General features: G+C 40.7%; 1 protein-coding gene across 1 annotated transcript in view; it reads right to left on the bottom strand.

Annotated features, from left to right (window-relative positions):
- Positions 1-1,604: 1,604 nt before the first annotated feature.
- The window catches only part of mgmt (O-6-methylguanine-DNA methyltransferase), a 34,381-nt gene continuing 19,936 nt past the window's right edge, over positions 1,605-16,049 (bottom strand). Inside the window, exons 3-5 of the mRNA XM_047350980.1 lie at positions 12,647-12,807; positions 6,754-6,893; positions 1,605-3,599 (exon numbers count right to left, since the gene is read on the bottom strand). Coding sequence (XP_047206936.1) covers positions 3,471-3,599; positions 6,754-6,893; positions 12,647-12,807 — 430 coding nt within the window. The 3' untranslated portion in view covers positions 1,605-3,470. The remainder of the gene's footprint in view (positions 3,600-6,753; positions 6,894-12,646; positions 12,808-16,049) is intronic.

Raw genomic sequence — 16,049 nt, 5'->3', positions numbered from 1 at the left:
CATCAACATGACCAAGGCTAGACCTGCACTTTCTCCAGGCTGAGACACTCTCCTTACCACACTGACAAGCCCACTGCACAGTCGCAGATTGATACGCGCACACTCAAAGGTAATCGCTCTCATGTAATGTACGGTCATTCGTCAGCCGTTCCTAATCAGAAAGCCCAAAACCAACGCTTAGGTTACACAAGGTTACATATATGCACAAAGTTGCTTGCTGATTCCACAAAGAGTTTTTTGCTCATTTAATCTTTAACTTGTAGCAGTAGAGAGCAGTCTCTTTGTTCTCAAGAAACAAACATTAAATAAGGGGCACCATACGAATCCTGCATCCTCCTGCTTTCTCTCTCAAAACAACAAAAAAAGATCATTACAAGAGCATCAAAGTGTGCCATGTTTGAAATGATGGTTTTCTTTGTAGTGCCGGCGGAGCATGGAGTGTGCTGGTATTAGATGCTGCTGTGGCAGCTGTCGTGGCTGGCTGTGTGGTGCCTCGGTGTCAGGGCCTCAGAGAAAAGGCCGTCCCGGCAGACAGACAGAGGGGGAGGAAACCTGATACGGCAGCCAAAAACCAACTCTAATGTCTGTATATCCAGCTATCTATCCTAATGTCTGACTGTTTGTCTGAATGTTGGAGGCTGCCTATCTGCATGCTGGATACTCCTCTGGTTCTCCCAGTATCGCCGCGCTACCTGCAGCCGAGCTTAACACGCACCAAAAAGTTGTGACTTGATATATTTTAAGCACACAAACTTCTTCTGGAAGAAAGGCTATTTATGAAATCAGCAATGCGGCTGTGTCATTAATTCTGCCGGGGACTCCACTAAGCTTTGCAGCTTGTTCCAGAGGGTTGCAGGTTGTGATGACGGCAGAAATATGAGCTGACATGTATGAAGAGAAGGAGATGGAAGCACAGAGTGTGTTTGTGTTTAATGTGGGGGCAGAAAATTGTTCTATAATGAGGAGGGGTGCCAGGATATGAGATGGGAAGTGGGGAGTTGGAGACAGGATATAAGTTATGAGAAGGGAACTAATGTTAGGAAATGCAGTGGCTGTTGTTGTCTCTGGTGCGGATGGTATAAGCCAAAATGCATCTTGCCTACTATTGGGCTGTGATTAATTCAGCCCGGCCAGGTCAAAACCCCGCACTGATGCTACGGATGCCACCAACCGTATCCCCGCTTTTCAGGGGCTCAAATAAGTGTGTGTCACTTGTATGTTGGTGTGTATGTGAGAGAGAGAGATAGAGAAAAAGAGAGAAAATGTGTGCGCGCGTGTGTGAGGGGGTTAATAAATGTTGAATCAAACGCCGCACGAGACACTCACACTCCTTAAGGGTTGCCCATTAGCGGTGTGTGGGTGCATGGGGAGTTTATCAGTGTCTGGGTGATTTATGAAGTCAGACTCAATATCATCCACTTCACCCACACACATATGGACATACACATGTGCACACACAAGCATGCATGGCCACGTTTTCACGCACCCACGTGCACAACAGCCCGTGCATGTGCGCTCATGCACCCGTGCAGTCTCTTTGTGAAATGGAGGCAGGTATGAAGGCAAAACTAAAGGTTTCCCAGAGATTAAAAGTGCAGATGAGCTTCTTTAAATATGATTCCTTTTATTTCTGAGCCTGAATGATATAAAGGTGGTGAAAATACGACAAAATAAAGCAAACATTATTATAACACATCTAATACTAGCAAGAAATATTTAAAAAACGAACAAAAGTTGAGAAATTAATGATGTAGTTATTTTTAGAGGGACTCTTTGGGTACCTACGTAAATTACAGGGCCAATTACTGGCAGCATATTTGACGCTTTGATGCTGGACTTGTTTTTAAACATCAACCGTGCAACTCTAAAGACTTCAGTCACTCTCGTTGCTAAATTCATGGCATTCCATAGAATTTACTTGGCCACTAGCAAAAAAAGGAGGGTGCTTACAGTGCACTTCAGAGTGCGTCTGGCTTAAATGGGACCCCTTGTGGCTGTGTCACAGCTCCCTTCGTTAGGGGGCTGACTGTAGCCTGTAGTCACCACAGGCATCATTAGCCCTCTGTGAAACCACAGACTGAGTCTCATTCTTCATCTGCCTGTCTGCTGCCTCAACATTTACGCTGCGATGCTGCTCCAATGGCAGAATAACTGAGTCCGGCGAGCGCAGCGAGACAGCCGCACGGAGCCGGGGCAGATAAGAAGATTCAAAAATTCAGCAAAGTTCAAATATATTCAGCAGGCGGGCCACTCGCATTGGTTCTGTAAGGGTTAGAGCCAGGGTTATTTTTGGAGGGTGCTTTATTAGGCTACCTGGGGTGAAAAAAAGAGGAATAACTATGTGCAAGTTAGGGTCACTTTGGAGCAGAAGACAGTGAGGTGAATCAGGAATTCAAACAGTAACAGTAACAACAGATCAATGTGAGAAAAACACAGAAAGTAAAAGTTCAAGGCACATTAAGTTAAAACAACTGCTTTCTCTAAACATGCACATCACCACCTCTTTTTAAAGCAAAACATATCCCATCAGGGATTAAACAGGGTTGTGATGATAATAAAGTAACACATAAACATTTAAATTACAGATTAAAAACGCTGTATGAATTCAAGGTTGAAACGTTGATCTTCTGTTTCCCGTTCTGTACTGCCCTCTAATGGAAAAGCCCACTCAGAAATAAAAAGAGCTCTGATAAGTCAGACAGCGCGGGAAGAGAAGACACACAGCATAATTAATAATGAGCTCAACTGAGCGCAATTTATAAGACATCAGCACCTAAATAAAACAAAGTTCCACGGATGAAAAGAACAGATTTGTCATTTTAAAATGTTTTTATTTAAACATGTCTGAATGTAAGAAGAGTACTGTATATAATATAAGACATCTCCACTCTAGGTGGATTATAAGGAGCAAACAATGAGATCTAAATGAAGACAAAACAAATGCTTCACTACAAAGCTTTGTAGCCATAAAATTCAGAGCCTTTATCACTGGATGTTGAACAAAGCATTCACTTGGCAGGAAATTAAAAAAACAACGAGAGGTACAAAGACTAATTCTGCTAAAGAAAAAAACAACAACAACAACAACAACAATGCAAGAGACATATTTTTAAGGGAATAATAATGCTTTAGAAAAACCATTCCAGCTCTATCTGGCAAATGCAACGAGGGCCCACGGGAGCATATGTTTGTAATTCCTACTGTTCTGTTTAAGTTATTTTTGCTACAATCTAATTCTGCAACAATCCTGTATCGCATTAACGATGCCGCATTTCTATTATTGGATTAACAAAAAAAGTGAAATATTTCCAAGTAATTCCAGTTGTCCCAGAGTGTGTGCCAAGATGCCTAACTTTATAGCCTTGTTTTGTGTGCTTAAATAAAATGGAGAAAACACCCGTGTGTCAGTGTATGTGTTTGTGGGTGTGTGTGTGCACACTGAATAAAGAACAGTCGAGCTCTGTCATGCTTCAGCCATCCCCTCTCTGCCTCTCATGGGTGAGCAGCCATTGTTTGAGATGGTCACCCCTGCCGCTCATGTACGGCCCACTTTGTCCAGAGCTGGAAATGACTCGGTGACAAGGAATGAGGAGAGGAACCTGGCACAGATGGACAGGGTAAAGTATGACGCTCTGAGGGAAAAGACATGTTTTTTTACATACATTTTGCAACACTTCTTTATGCCAAAGTACCTTTTCAAAGTTGGATTCTGATTTATTTTAAATCTGTGCATTTTTTATTTAATTTCTTGAATGCAAAAATGCAAAAAGATGTTTTCATCTAAGAAAAAGGGCAAATATTTAAAGAGAAAACCCCAGATAGCAGGCTTTCAGGTCACAGTTTAGCATTTATTGTCACAGCAAATCAAAAGTTGAAAGATTTTCATAGCAGGTATGCATAATAAATGAAAGACTTGTGTGACTTAAAAGTACCCAACATGCAAAAAATATGAACTGCCCCTTTCTGATTAATTTTTCACTTTTCATGTTCTTGCACTGCATAAACAAACAAAGTGCCACACCAGAAATATTTGGTTTGATCCTGCACAAATCCACATTCAGGGTGATGGCTCAGTCTTTGGGTATAAATGTTTTTTTACTCTTTAATAGTGAAAAGCAAAGAAGCAATCAAAAATTAATGGGCAAAAACACCAGCAGAATGAATATTCAATCGAGAGGGTGTCAACATTAAGATCTGATAACCCTGTGATCATTAAAAAGAGGAAGTCGGTGGAGCGTTTACTCTTGTTGCAGACGACTGCCAGGGGGGTCCCGAGTTCTTTGTAAACTAAATGGCTGGAGAAAGATTAAACAAGCAAGCCTAAAAGACTTCGATCATTGTGAATTCGAAACAAGAAACATGGTGATGGTTGGAGTGAACCGCTGGAATCGTCTCTTTTTTGAAATATTCTAAATGCTGTCCTCGTTTTGTTCGAGCTGCACGAACAGGAAAAACATCCCAAACTACTGCTGCACTGTGGCTGCATCGTTCTAATTTAACAGAGCTGTGCACTGAATTGATGGTTCCACTCGCAGCCCTTCATACGAAAAGTTGGACAAGCAGTGTTTCAGTTGAAATCCATCATTAAACCCTCTTCCATATCAACAGCAATAAAACTTTCTGAGCCCCTGATTAACCTTGCAGACAGAGAAATACTGCTCGCGTATTCGGATCAATACTGTTCCCCGGGTTTGGAGGGAGAGCGGGGTACCCTCAAGGCCTTCGGATCTGCCTCTTCACTTAGGGGGGAAAAAGAGCACTACACCAGGCTTATCAATACTCAAATCCTGGTGAAGAAGTGCCACAGAGAGGCGAGGATCGATGAAGCACACTGAGCTTTTCACAGCTGAAGCCTGAGTGGAGCAGTCCGACTGACAAGTAATTGACACTGACAATCTGACTCTGGATCTGAATCAGGAGCTAAGGGCTCAGGCTCCCAGCCTCCCTGGCGAAAGGGAAGAAATGTCTGTAAAACATGAGGCTGAGCACTATTATACAGCTATATACCAGCATTGCCACTGGCTACTGCAAAGTGTAAAGTATATAGAGAATTTAATGCAGTGGATCAAAAGGTAAAATGTGCAATGTCATCCTCAATTCTGACAGAAAAAAAAAAATATGCAGATTTTGAATTAGTTTTTGGACAAATTTAAATTCTAAACAGCAGCGGATGAAAAACGGAGCATAAAGATTAAGATTTCCAATGTGGTATTTTATGGAACATATAAGGAGATAACACGAGAAGTGCTCTATGCTTTTACCAAGCACACCGGCGGTGCCCACAGCGCTACATGGGCAGAGTTAAACAGGCTTTGATCAAAGGGTCTGATCAAAAGAAGACACACCACTTGCCCTCTGGCCTTCCATTTTGTACACAGTGGATTTGTGGGTAAAATGATGCGGACCAGGTTTCCTACAAGAATCGGAGATTTGTTGTTAGCGGTACAGACAGGAGGAAGCAGGAACAAAAAGGTGCGGGCTTAAAAAAAAGAAAAACATAGCGCTGTAGGTAGTTTTACTCCTTGGCTGCTCTCAGAGGGAGGTGCTGATTGCATATGGTGGAAAACACCGAGGGTTTAGATTGAATATCCTGCACAATTGAAAACTTTTACACATTTGTGTAAATGGCATCTCTGCAGAAAGCTAAAACAAACAAAACAACAGATTTGAAAATCAGTTAGTATTAAGCATGTGCCAGATTTAAAAGTTTCAGAAATGCAAACGTTTTCCGATATACTGTCCCCATGGGTAAGTCTTTTTTTATGGGATGCCAGAGAAACTGCTGGAGTGACCAGAGATTTCTCCAGCTGCACAAACTAATGTGCCGCCCCTCTCCCACCTGTTGCTGCCGGTCAGTTGGCTGAAGGAAAGTTGGCTACTCCAGTTTTACCCGTGCTTACTAGAAAAAACAAACATGACAGTCATCATCTGGAAACTAAAGGAGAGCTGCCAATCACTCTTATGAAGGCATCACTGTTCTTAAAACTACAACTGGCAACTGGTTAGCTGCTAGCAGCTAGGAGTTTAACTAACCATCAGCTAACCGTCTAACCCATCATCAGCTTATTATTTTCCCAGGATTACTCTATCAAACGCACAACAGCAAGAAAGTTTAGAATTCTGCACAATTAAATGCATGAAAGCTAACACTAAAATCAGATTTTAAATCTATACTTGTGCTTAAGTCTAATAATAAAAATAATATTAATGATAATTAAAAAACATATTTATTTGCTTTCCTAAATAAAAAAAACCTTATTACATGTTATACTAAATAAAAGTAGACACTTCCTATATGTGAGAGTATTAACAAAATAGATACATATTACACATATGAATGATTTTATTCCTGCATTAGCATAAAATATGGACTTTACATTTAACATAACTGAGAAATTGTTTCTTCTGAAAAAATGAAACATTTGAAAATATTTAATGAGATTAAGCTCTTAATTTTTTTGGCTAAAGTGACATTTTCAGCATGAGCTTTTCTACAATATTTCTATATGTACATATACTAATAATAATAATCTATAGGTTTAATATATTACAGTTTAAAAAGCTGCAAATTTCTAGCGCTATGTGTAACCCATCTAGCAAGGTAAATCCTCCAGAAACAATTAATAAACTATTTATTTTATTTAATAATTTTACAAAATAGATAGCTTCACTATCAGACCAATTACTGTCCCTTTTGGCTCAAATAAATTAAGTAAAGATGGAAGCTTGTCAATCAGAGTCCTCTACACTCACCGGATTCCTCCTCATGGCCCCTCCCACCGCCCGCACCGCTCTGGGGTTTCCCACCATCTGGGCGAGGCGTTTATACGAGACCGTCTCTCCAAACTTCACGTCACTTAGAAGTACCTGCAGCACGCGGCTGGTGAAGGCATCTTCCCCAGGCGGCAGAGGGCAGAGAGGAAGAAACGAGAGGAAAAGGGTTCATCTGGATGCGTTGAACACTAAACTCTTTTAATCAAAACAAAAATTGTGAATATGCCCTGAAAAAACACTCGCTGTATAACACAAAGTCCATCTATCTGTATTCTTTACAGGACTCATTAAAAACTAAATACTATTAAGTCCCCCCTCTTTGACCTTAGAACCAGTATTATCATGCTACACAAGCAGAAGTGAGAAAATTATTCCTATGGCAGAAAAATCTAGGTTATGCTTCGGAAAGGTCACAGCTAAAATTAAAAAAGTTCGCTCCTTCATTTAAAAGGATTAAGAGGGGCCAAAACGACTGCAAATCTGCTCCAGATTTTTAATAATAATAATTTGAATGTTTCAAAAACCATTTGTGGCAGTGGGATGACTTTGAGGTTAATCAGACCAATTTGTCCTTTTAATTGCTTTCTATTCAGAGTAGATTCATTATATCATCTTCACTTAAATGGCAGAATTCTTCAAATCATCCTCAGCTTAACCGATCATATTAACGGCTTTGATTTCATTAGCACTTTAGAAGCAGTATTATCTTTTTTTTTTCTGGATTACCGGGCAGTGACTGAGAGGCATGTTTGTCTAGCTCTGATTGCTGAAGAAAGAGAAAAGTATTTGAAGCCTCTCGAAAGCTTGAGACTCTGATGCACTCAGCTTGTGTAGCGAGTGGAAAAACACTTTTCTTTTTGGCACACAGGACAAGAAGGAGAACAATAGTCTCGTTATCAGGACTGGGTGAAATTTGTCTACTATACACATGTACTCCGTCATGAAAATTCAATTAGTGATCTCCCATTCTCTCTCATTTATATGGTCTAAGAGAGCACATGACAACTGATCTATGTGAAATCCCTCTAAATTGGCATTGTGTGAAAACATGTCACACCCCTGTCTCTCTTCTACAGAGCGAACATCCTTTGCTCCCCAGGCTCCCTTGCTACCTTATAGTCACTCTCTGCTACACAAAGCCACGTGAACAAGGCAATTTGCCTAAACTGGGGGGAATAAGTGTAAAACCTAAAGGGGATACGTTTGATTGATGCACACCCATGTGAGTTCTTTGTCTTGAACAAGGCCCGTAGGTACTGTTTAATAATTTTTCAGGTAATAATCACGCTGTCAACGAGATGACGGGCTCTTGCGCAGACAGCCTTAATGTTTTGAGGAGATAGGAGATAAGATACACCTCCTGAAATTTTTCTTTTTATGCTTTTCACTCTCTCTCCTGTAGCTCAGATTTGGCCTTGTGATGTCTGCAGTGCATACTGATATCGCTTCATCACTGGTGGGTGGACGAAGATCTGCCCAAAATGGGGTGATGGCAAACCCCCCGCTGATGCAAACTCTGTTGACAAACCACTAAAACCTGCATCGTCAGCAACAAGCTACAATGCTCTTAATATGGGGTTTCGACAAGTTTGAGGAAGTTAATTTAAAGACTTTTAAAGTCCACTTTGATCAAAAGAATTATGAGAAATTACAAATTAATTCATATTTAATAACTTATATTTAACTTATTAAATACAACAAGCAAGTTAAATACAACTTTGTCAACTTTTATTGGTGTTTATATATATATATATATATATATATATATATATATATATATATATATATATATATATATATGGTAAAATATCTCATATTTTAAAATGTAACCTAATCTCTATACAGTTCCAACAGTCTCCATGTGTTGTTTCATTGTGACATAATTGGAAAGGTTAGAGAAAACTCATGTTTGTATTATTATTTCCAATTATTACACAAAATTCCAGGATATTCCAGTTTTAAAGTGGATCTGGATTGTTGACTTTGAGGAAGTCATACAAGAAAATGCTAAGAAAACTGATCAGTCATTGTTTTGTTGTTGATTACGTTTTGAAGCCTAAGTTGGAATTAAAATACAAATTTGTTTAACTGCTGTTAGTGAATAACACAATACGAAGGTTTTTATCTTAAATGACAAAAAATATAATCTGAAGCCAGTAAGGTTTCAGAAGCAGAAGGCTGAAAGTCCTGGAATTTATTCGTTCTAACAGTGCTTATTGCATCATTATTATCCAACAATCTTTATTTTGTAAAGCACTTTTCATGCAAAGAAATGTATCACCAACTGCTTAATAGAAACCAAGGAAAAACTATTACCTTTGTCAAAGCACCTTAATGTCTCGTAGTCCTTAGATAAATAAAAAAGGTCAGACCTCACAAAAAACAGGAAATCAGTATCAGCCAAGATTGGCCCATCTCTACTCTTAACACCATTTTACGAATCCTGTTTCTCAGACCGGGCCAGGGTGTAATACAAGTGTCTGTTCTTTCATCTGCAGATACAGAGGTTAAAGAACTTTGCTCTCATCAGCGTTTGTGACAGACACTTCATGCAGGTCGCTCAAGGTGACCAGCAGTGATTCAGAGAGCGGTCCCCCAGCCCCATACTTCATAAAGAGCCTAATACGGTGTGTCTGGGGTCAGGACCCTCTTTAGATTGGGGTGCAGTGATGTCAATTGTTTAAATAAAACTTGAGGGAAACCACTTACATGTTTACAGACGGCCCATAATCATGTCACAGGTCATTTACCTGCTGTGAGGCCAGGTGATGGGGCTGCTGCAAAGGCAGAGATAGATTTACTCGCAGAAAAATCGAACACATCTAGTGATTATGAGGGTATCGACATATATGATTGATTTGGTCATAATTTTGTATATGAGAGCAATCTTGAGGAGGAAAAAAAGAAAGCTGTAAAGTGATTTCTATCAGCCCTGCTAATGACAGATTTGGAAAGACGACCTCCAGCTGACAGTCACCTCTTACAAGCTTGTGAGAGTAAAAAGACAATAGTGGAAATGCAGCTACCTCATTATCCTTTGTGTCTAATGGGAGGGAAGACTTTGACTCCCAGTCAAAGTGTCTCTTGAGTCTTAAGGGATCCATACTTTTGAAGGCTGACGGGGTGCTGATGATTCTCTGATTATTCGATATTCTGAAAACGTTCATTTCCCTAATTCCTCTCCACATCACAGGGGCGAGTCCTGGTGAGTGTCTCATCTCGCCCTGCGCTGTGCACAGGGGGAGGTTCAGGCTCCTGCAGGAACACAGTCATTTGGGCTTTGAAGAGCGCCCTTCTCCCCCTTTGCCTGGCCCCCTCCCAGCACATTCCCCGTGCCACTTACTGAGACTAAGATCCTCTCGTCTGTTACATATGGATGTATAATTAATGAGATAAGAATATGCATCATTTTAAGAACCCACGTTGGCGTCTGTGGTTTTCTGAGGGAGCAAAAAGCAAGCACACACACACACACACTCCAGCTAACTGAGGATAACGTGCACACGCTCTCACCATTCCTTTACCCCTGTTGGCCAAACTTCCGTGTGATGTTGTGCGTGACAGTCAGACGATATAGGGAACTACGCCTCGAATCTCCTTTCATGTCACCTCTGTTTCTCAGGTATGTCGTGACAGCTAATATGAAAAGTGGCTTGTTTTGTCAGAAATGTGTAAATAAACATGGCAACACTTCAAGCGAAGGTCACAACTCAATATTACATGACAAGTGCTGCGAGAGCGCTGTCGCGTTCAGGTTCTCCCCAAAGATAACTGAGCAAACAAAAGTTGGTTGTCACAGATTGTAATGACCTGATTATACTTGTTTTTTATCCCTTTCTTCCTTGTAGACTGGTGGCAACAGCATGGCTCGATCAAGGAGGAATTTATACTCCATAAAGGCTAAATCAATTCATACATTTTTTGAAAATCAATGCACAAAAAAAAAAATCTTTTTTTTTTACTCTCAAAAGACAACTACTCCTCATGCTCACATTTAGTTTGGCCTGTGGTTCCGACTGCTGAGAGCAATCCAAGACTCAACCTTGTATTTTACAGAGCCCCAAAACAAAAGGCGATTGGGGGGGAAGAGGTGCAACACGGCACAATCACCTATTCAGATCAGGTACTAATGAAGAATTCCATCTATCCTGAAATTTAATTAAAACCCCAAAGACTTTCAGATGAGATGCGATTTGAAAGAGCCCGGGGCTGGTACACAAGCACTTGGTGGCGAAGGGAATCACACTGAAAGTTGATATCGTAATTGGTCCTGATGTATTTTCTGCATTGCCTTTGCGGGAGCGTGGGACTCATAGCTGTATACAGGGTCTCGACGGAGTACCTGCTCATTGAAAATGCCATCACTCAAGCACCGCAGATCTGCATGAAATTAGAGAGCAGCTAAGGCCTGATTGTAGGGGAAGAGAGGCACATTGGTTAAATGCATATATTATTTCTTTTCCATGCATGTGTGCATGTGAGGCTATATGAGCAGATCTAAAAATGTTTAGGTTAAAAAGCAATAGAGGTCTAAAACAACAAAAAAATCCTTAATTGTATTGAAAACAGCATTCTTTATTTAATTTCCCGCAATTAGTTCATCAGGCAACCAAATTGTAGTGCCTTCAATACAAAACAACCAAGGATGATACATTTTTAGCGTTTGTTCTTCAGGTTCTCTATCATTCACTCTGGAAGCACAGCTACTAACAGAAAGAACACTAATTGTCGATTTAAAATGCTATGTATGGTGAATCGGTAACAGTGCACACCAACTGTGAATCTTGGCAGTGGCAGCACCATGCTGTGTGGATGCTTTTCTTTAGCAGGGACAGGGAAGCTGTTCAGGAATACAAGACAATCATGCAATTAAGCATATTAGAGGCTTGACATAACACCTTTAGACGGGACAATAGCCCAAAACGTACAGCCACAGGTAGATGGAGGGGTTTAGATCAAAGCATATTCATGTTTTAAAGTGGCTTAGTCAAAGCACAGAGTTAAATCTAATCAAGAAACTAAGGCAACACTGGGAAAATGATATTCACACAGTCTCTCCCTTCAATTTGATTGAGCGTGAGCTATTTTGCATGTGGGGCTAAATGCCCTGATCTAAAGATCTTTACGTTAAAATGTAATGGGTGTCTCAGTAAAAAATAAAATAAAATAGATAAAATCATTAATTGTTTGGACAAAGACACTGACTTTTTAATTTGGTTTCAATAATCATTATGGCAGGAAATAAAATTATTGTGTGTTTAACAACTACATTGGGGATAATTAAATCTTAATTTTTGTTCTTCAGCTTCTATGTTATTAACACTGCAAACACAGCTACCTACTACAAGAGCACTAATGGTCCGGTTTTCTGGGCCGCTTTCATTTTACACACCCTAAGTGACTGATCAAGCCAACAATAAGCTCATTCAAACATTACCACCATTCACATGTTCTCATCTAAAAAAGAAAAAAAGAAACGCCAGAGAAAGAAAAAGAAAAAGAAAAGAAAGCTTCCTGTCTGAAAATGTCAAGAGTGGAATTCGATCAGTTTCAAAGAATGTGCCAAGAATCATGAAAAAGCTTGCCAAGACTAACACGCGTGGTAAGAGCTGCCACAGATTACTGAACCAAGTTACAGCTCTGTGTTCGGTTCTCTCTCCGCCGCTCACACACACACACACACACACACACACACACACACACACACACACACACACACACACACACCACCCACTTTCTTCCACTCTCCCTCTCAGCCATAAAATACTTCATTATAACACAGTGAGCTAGTGAGTGTAAGTGATGTAACTGACAATTAAGAGTGAAAGCCCGATCCCAGTCATGGCTCTGCAAATATTTATCCATGACAGACCTCCTTGCAGGGCGGGGTGGTGAAAGGCAGGGAGCGGGAGACTCCCAGCGGTCTGCGGCTCACTGAAGTACGCCTGGAGCCATTCAACGCAGCGCTGCAACTCGGGACTCGTTTCTGCCGGGCTATCGGTGACCACACAGCTCAGGGGGGCCTCGCTGCTCCTGTGAGGGATGTAAGGCAGGACAGGGAGGTAAGATGGGGATCAGAGGAGCAATCATATTACCCCAGTTCTTGGTTCGACGGTGGTAAAAAAATGTCACTAGAGTGCAATAACATGTGACACAGATGGAGGATAGCATTATCTGCAGAACAGAACTTAAGCCGTTAATTGAGACGTGTTTAAAATCTAAAGTTATACACTGCCATGTGAAAGTAGTACCACCCTGTGAACTTTTCCATGTTTTGTCACATTACAATAACAAACCTCTGTGTATTTTATTTGGAGTTTATGTGGCAAGCAAACACATACTGATACATAACGGTGAAGTAGACGGAAAATGATACATGGTTTTATTTTTTTATTACAGATAAAAATCGGAAAAGTATCATGTTCATTTGTTTTCATTCCCCCTTTAATCTGACACCCCAAAATAATATCCAGAGTAGCCAAGCTCACCTGTGTGTCATTTAATCACAGCATGAAGCCAGCAGTTTTGTGAAGGCTTTAGATGTTTATTAGGGAACATTACTGAATAAACAGCATCATAACAGATTAGATCAGATCAAATAGATCAAAGATAAATGCAAACCCACCAAGACAAAAACTTAATCAGAGAAGCAGCCAAGAGGCCAAAGGTAACTCGGGAGGAGGTGCGGAGATCCACAGCACAGGTGGGAGAATATGTTGACAGGACAACTAGAAGTCAAATGGCTACAAATCTGCTTTTTATGGAAGAGTGACGGGAAGAAAGCAATTTTTGAAAGATAGCCATAAGAAGTCCTGTTTGAAGTTTGTCAAAAGCCCTATACAGATGCACCTTAACGAACTACAATATTACTGAAAGTTGTTAGCTTCAAAACACTTTTTATTTCCCCTTTAATTGATTTCAGTAACTCAATTCATTGAGTGCAACAAATTAGACTAATTACACAGGCTGTTTTTTTCCAGCCATTATTTCTTTAGTTAAATATGATGATTTTCCGCTTAGAGATAATAGAAACACAACATTTAAATTTACTATGTTACATCAGACCAATAAAAAATGTTTTTAAAACAGAAAGGTGGGCTTAACAAAAAGTATTTTTTAATACGTGCTTAATGATTTTTATTTTAAAAAGGTACTTTTAATTTGCAAAATGAGCCACAACAGAGATTTACTTGTAGGGGAAACAGCAAACATGTAGAAGAAGGTGCCTGCCTGAAGACTAATAATCAACTTTTTAGCAATCATGCAAAAAAACCGTGTGTTTAGGACAAATAACACTGTAATTCAGAATGAGTGGCAAGACTTGAAAACTGCTGCCAGTCGATGAGTTTGAGCTACCTTGCAAAAAAGAATGAGCAAAAGTTTCAGGTTGTAAATGTGCAAAGCTGGTACAGACATACCCTGTACAACCTGCTGTTCTTTCTTTTGCCACTTTATAATTATGTGCTACTTTGTGTTAGTCTATCGTAAAATTTAAAAAAATGACAATAGTGTGACTACTTTTGTAAGTCATTGAACAATTCACGGCTTCTCCAGTTTATCAGCTGCGCAAACAGCAGAAAAGTAAAAAAAAACAAAAAAAAAACAGGAACAAATACACAAAACAAATATTAAAAAAGAAGCAGTAAAGCCCAGTGTTTCAAAAACCAACCACAGCAAAAAGGGTTTTTAGTAGTCAGAAAAAGTTAAGAGCCTTAACAACCGTTTCAACTCTGCTTGGGTTTTGTTTAGAGCTCATGACAAGAAAAAATGGATTTATTTATTTACTTTATTTATCTTTTTGGACAGAGTGGTGCTGGCCAGTAGAGCACTGCACTTGGACGTGCATCTTAGCATGCGTAGATGCTTGGAGGGATTTGCCGATGGTTGAGTTGGCATCACTTAACAGCTGAGTTTCTCTCTGCTGCTGACCACCCCCCCAGGTCAACGCAAGCAGACTGACCCATATTTGACACTTAAAGACCCTACTGGGAAGGTCCTCACTTAACATGTGTATTACTTCAAAGTGGACCTCAAGCTGCGTTGCGGATTCTAAAGCAGGCCGCCAATTCCATTAACTAGTGTACAGGACTTATAAATAAATAATATCGCCATTTAAGTGCCCCCTTTTTTCAAAATTGGTTTATCCTGTATGGTATTAATAATATACATTTACTTTGTTAAACACACAGGCTGTCTCCCTCCTGCCTGCCGTAACAACGTGGCCCTAAAGTGTTTTTACACTTCTGCAGGTCACCGTTTGAGCGACGCTTTATATTGGACACGTGAAGCTGAGGTTTACTGGACTGTTATGACTGAGCAGGTCAGTTTTCAGAGGGCCGCTCTGCCTGCTAGTTTGTGGCTGTGTGATGGAAACCTCCTGGGTGCCGTTTAACAGTGGGTGTAAATACAGTAAAAGGTGTAAATACTCTCATTTCTAAATAAACCTCGCAGCAGTTTATAGCTGAGAGGTGGAGAACTCGGTAACCCACCAGCGGGCTCTGCGCTGAGACCCGCTCAAACAATGGCTATGGCTCATGGCAATCTCTGTCGGCATGGGTGAGTGCCCAGCCAGCCCCTACTTGTCATTGTCTCTCCTTTCTATCCCCTCACTCCTCCTTCCTCCCCTAGCTCTCCCTCCTCATTTCACCCCCTCTCTATTTCTCTATCCTCCCACACCAGCTCTTTTGGCTCCCCAACACCCTCTGTCTACTTTCTCTCAGTTAGAATCTTCAGGCCACCATTCCCTTTCTACCCCACCATCACCAACTAGCATCCTCCCACCTCTTCCTCCTCCTCTACCCCTCCACATCTCCTCTTTCTCTCTGAGAGGATGTTCCAGACGCTGCACACTGACAGCTTGGGGATATTGTGTGTGGAAATGTTCCTGTTGGACCTGCAGGCCCTTACAATCTACCGGACAAAGGCTAGTGCACCTTTGCTTAAGGCTTGGCACCTTTGACCCCCCACCCCCCGCTCACGCCTCAGACTTGTCACCATGGCTAATTCAACCCCCTCCTTTTGCTGGCGTAAGTTTTAAAAGGTGCCTCAGTGGCACAACATTGACAGTGGTAAAACTTAATGCAATGCAGGACATGTTATGGCTGGTAAACAACAGCAAATATAAATAAATAAATGGAAGAGGAACAACATCAGTGGAGCTGAAGTCTGTCACCTCTTGGTGCAATGGGGGATTGTTTTTAAAGAGCATATGGGCTGTGGAAGATGGAGCTCCTGCAACATTTCCAGACGCTTCAGTGAATCACAGACTCGTCATA

This window comes from Girardinichthys multiradiatus, chromosome 22 (genome assembly GCF_021462225.1).
Source record: "Girardinichthys multiradiatus isolate DD_20200921_A chromosome 22, DD_fGirMul_XY1, whole genome shotgun sequence".
Taxonomy (NCBI): Eukaryota; Metazoa; Chordata; class Actinopteri; order Cyprinodontiformes; family Goodeidae; genus Girardinichthys; species Girardinichthys multiradiatus.
The sequence above is the reverse complement of the archived record's forward strand: the minus strand, read 5'-3'. Positions and strand labels throughout refer to the sequence as shown.